General features: G+C 39.6%; 1 protein-coding gene across 1 annotated transcript; it reads right to left on the bottom strand.

Annotated features, from left to right (window-relative positions):
• Positions 1 to 1,987: 1,987 nt before the first annotated feature.
• On the bottom strand, positions 1,988 to 2,661 carry LOC117942703 (transcription factor HES-2-like). Its single transcript, XM_034868304.1, has 2 exons — positions 2,535 to 2,661; positions 1,988 to 2,421 (listed from the first exon to the last, which is right to left on the bottom strand). Exons 1-2 carry the CDS (start codon positions 2,655 to 2,657, stop codon positions 2,089 to 2,091), a joined length of 456 nt encoding a protein of 151 aa, XP_034724195.1. The 5' UTR covers positions 2,658 to 2,661; the 3' UTR covers positions 1,988 to 2,088.
• Between the last annotated feature and the right edge of the window lie 253 nt (positions 2,662 to 2,914).

The raw sequence follows: 2,914 nt of genomic DNA, 5'->3' as shown, positions 1-2,914 counted from the left end.
CTGGAATCCTGAAACACACCAAATGTTTTATATTTGGAGTTACCAATAAGAAATTAGTTTCACAATTTACCTGAAAGAGACGTTTCCAAGGACTTTGCCAGGTCCTTTTTTATCATAGTAAGAAAATGTTAAAAACATTGGGTCTGATCTATGATTTAAAACAGATTAGGAATTTAACAGTTTTTGAGGAGCCAGAGTCTCTTCTAGTCTCTGTCCCTTCAGGGCTAAGGTCTGGATCTATTGTCCCACAGGGCTCTGTGAGGGAGTCTCCTCTGGTTTCCCACACTCTGTCCTTTCACTGCGTTCACTGGAGAGACAATAGAAGTGTGTCTTATTATGCATCACTTTAGATACAATGTCTGACCTCTTTCAAGAGAGAAATTATTTACTTTAAACATTTTAAATTAGCACCCACACTTGACAGTTATAGCAAAATCATGTCTTAAAAAAACATTTTTGAATGTACATTTTCTTATTTTCCATAAGTCATCCAACCAAATAGGTGACCTAATTGCATGATAAATGTATAGGAATTCATATTAAACAAGAATCTACATTTAGATCAACTGGTTTGTTAAGGTGTGGTACGGTGCAGCAGTGGTCAGCACTGTGGCCTCACAGCCGGAAGGCTCCGGATTTCAAACTGACCGGGGCTCTCAGTCTAGAATTTACTAGAACTGCAAATATCAATCCATAAATAAATTCGTTGTCAATTATTACGTTATGTTAATCCTCTGATTCCAGCTTTTAAAATTTGAGTATTTTCTCTTTTTTTCACTCTACGATAGTAAACTACGTATCTTTGAGTTGTGGACCAAACAACACATTTGAGGACGCCATCTTGGACTTTCACCAATTTTCAGACATTTTATAACTCAACTAACTGATTGATCAATTGAAGAAAAAAAATAGTTTAATCGACAACGAAAATAATGGTGAGTCGCAGCCCTAGAGTTTCCATGCTCTCTCTCTCTCTGTGTGTGTGTGTGTGTGTGTGTGTGTGTGTGTGTGTGTGTGTGTGTGTGTGTGTGTGTGTTCTCATGGTGCTCCGGCTCCCCCCACAGTCCAGTAACATGCAGGTTAAGTTTATTGGTGACTCTACGTTGCCCATAGGTCGATGTGAATGGGTGTCTGCTTCTGTCAGCCCTGTGATTAACTGGCAACCTTTCCAGGCTCATAATGTTAGCTGAATCACAAAGAACCACATTTTTATCATTATGAAATGGAAAAATAACCCAAGACAACAAATGATTCAGCTGGCAGTATTTGTTTATTTAACAAAGAACAATGAGCCACAAAGTATGAAAGCTCCATCTAGAGGTGATGATACATCACAACAACAACTTGTAGATTTCTACAAGACACACTGTACTCCGAGAGAGTAAAGGACAACTGTCTTTAGAAAAGACAAACAATTTATAATATCTGAGGACACAGTACTCAGTTTTTTCTTTTTTACACTGTCACTGGAAAACTGTGATTAAATGTCCATAAAAAGGACAAATAATATTTTGATCAATTCAAAATCATCAATACCTCTTAAGAGGTAATACACATCTCCATCTGTCAACACATGACATGAAGGGAGTCATAAAATGATCACAGGAAAATTGTGACATTATTCAGTAAACCTTTTAGAAAAAAAAGATAAACATTTGGATCTAACAACAGATCAGTTCTGAGTAATCGGAGAGATTAAAGTGAGGTAAGTCCATGGTGACAATATGTCCATAAAAAGGACACTTAAAGTATCTGATCAAAACGATCAATAATAATCAAAATATAACAGATGTTACCATAGCTTATACCAACATTACATGATGTACAATGTGGTATTATAATAATTATAATAATTATTATTATTATAATTGCTGATGCAATTAGATTTGCATCATGCAACATGCATGACCAGATAATCTCTTTCTTAATAAAAGATATAGTTCCTCAGGAAATAAATAAACAGCAAATAGAACCTTCTGTTCAACAGAAGAACAACAAGTCCATAACATTTCAAAGACTTCAGTCCAGTAATCTTTGACCAATGTGGTCCTCTCAGTTGGTCTGGTAGTAACTCCAGTCTGGAGGTGTCTACCACGGTCTCCAGACGGCGCTGTTGACTGGACTCTTCTCTTTGGTGATGCTGGTCTGGACTGTGGAGCTCAGAAGAGAGAAGTCAGCCTCTCTCAGGTTGTTATCAGAGGAAGACTGCAGCTTGTTGATGTGGTTCAGCAGTCTTCTCTGCTGTTGATTCTGCTGCTGCAGCCGTCTCAGGACACAAACTGTCATCTCCAGGATGTCTGCTTTCTCCAGCTTGGAGTCTGGCTGCTGTTTGAGGAACTCTGGACTCAGGAGAGACTTGAGCTGCTCAATGCTGCTGTTGATTCGCTCTCTGCGTAACTTTTCCACCAGAGGCTTTCTGAGCTGCAGAAAGAAGAACCAAGTCATTAATAATCTTGTTCTGGAGTGAAGTGTTAGCATGATCAAAGACAACTTCTCATTGACAATATGTAAATCTTCTTGAATCTTTAATTTACCTTGTGGGTCAGAGTCAGATGCTCCTGAGAATTGGTCATTGCTGCAGTGATTGTAGGTGCCATGTCTGGATCTCTGTGCTGTAGAGGTCTCTGTAGAGAGAATCTGATCTCTGCTGGCTTCATCCCTCCTATTTATAGTCCCTCATCTACGTATGAATGTGTGGATCTTGGTTTGACTGGAGTTTCTCACAGTCTCAGCCAATCAGTCCTTGGTGACATAATAATGGTGCCACACTCCGAATGGTTGTATTGATGTGAGGACAATGGTTAGATCTCCGGGGAGCAGGTAGAGGACTGGGGGTAGGGCGGAGGGGGGCTCTCAGAGCTCTGTGTGAATCTGGGAAAGTGGTGACCCTGCAGAGAGAGCAGATCTGCTGCCT

The sequence above is a fragment of the Etheostoma cragini genome, chromosome 4 (assembly GCF_013103735.1).
Source record: "Etheostoma cragini isolate CJK2018 chromosome 4, CSU_Ecrag_1.0, whole genome shotgun sequence".
In the NCBI taxonomy this organism is placed as follows: Eukaryota; Metazoa; Chordata; class Actinopteri; order Perciformes; family Percidae; genus Etheostoma; species Etheostoma cragini.
Note: the sequence above shows the minus strand (reverse complement) of the source record. Positions and strands in the feature narration are given on the sequence as shown.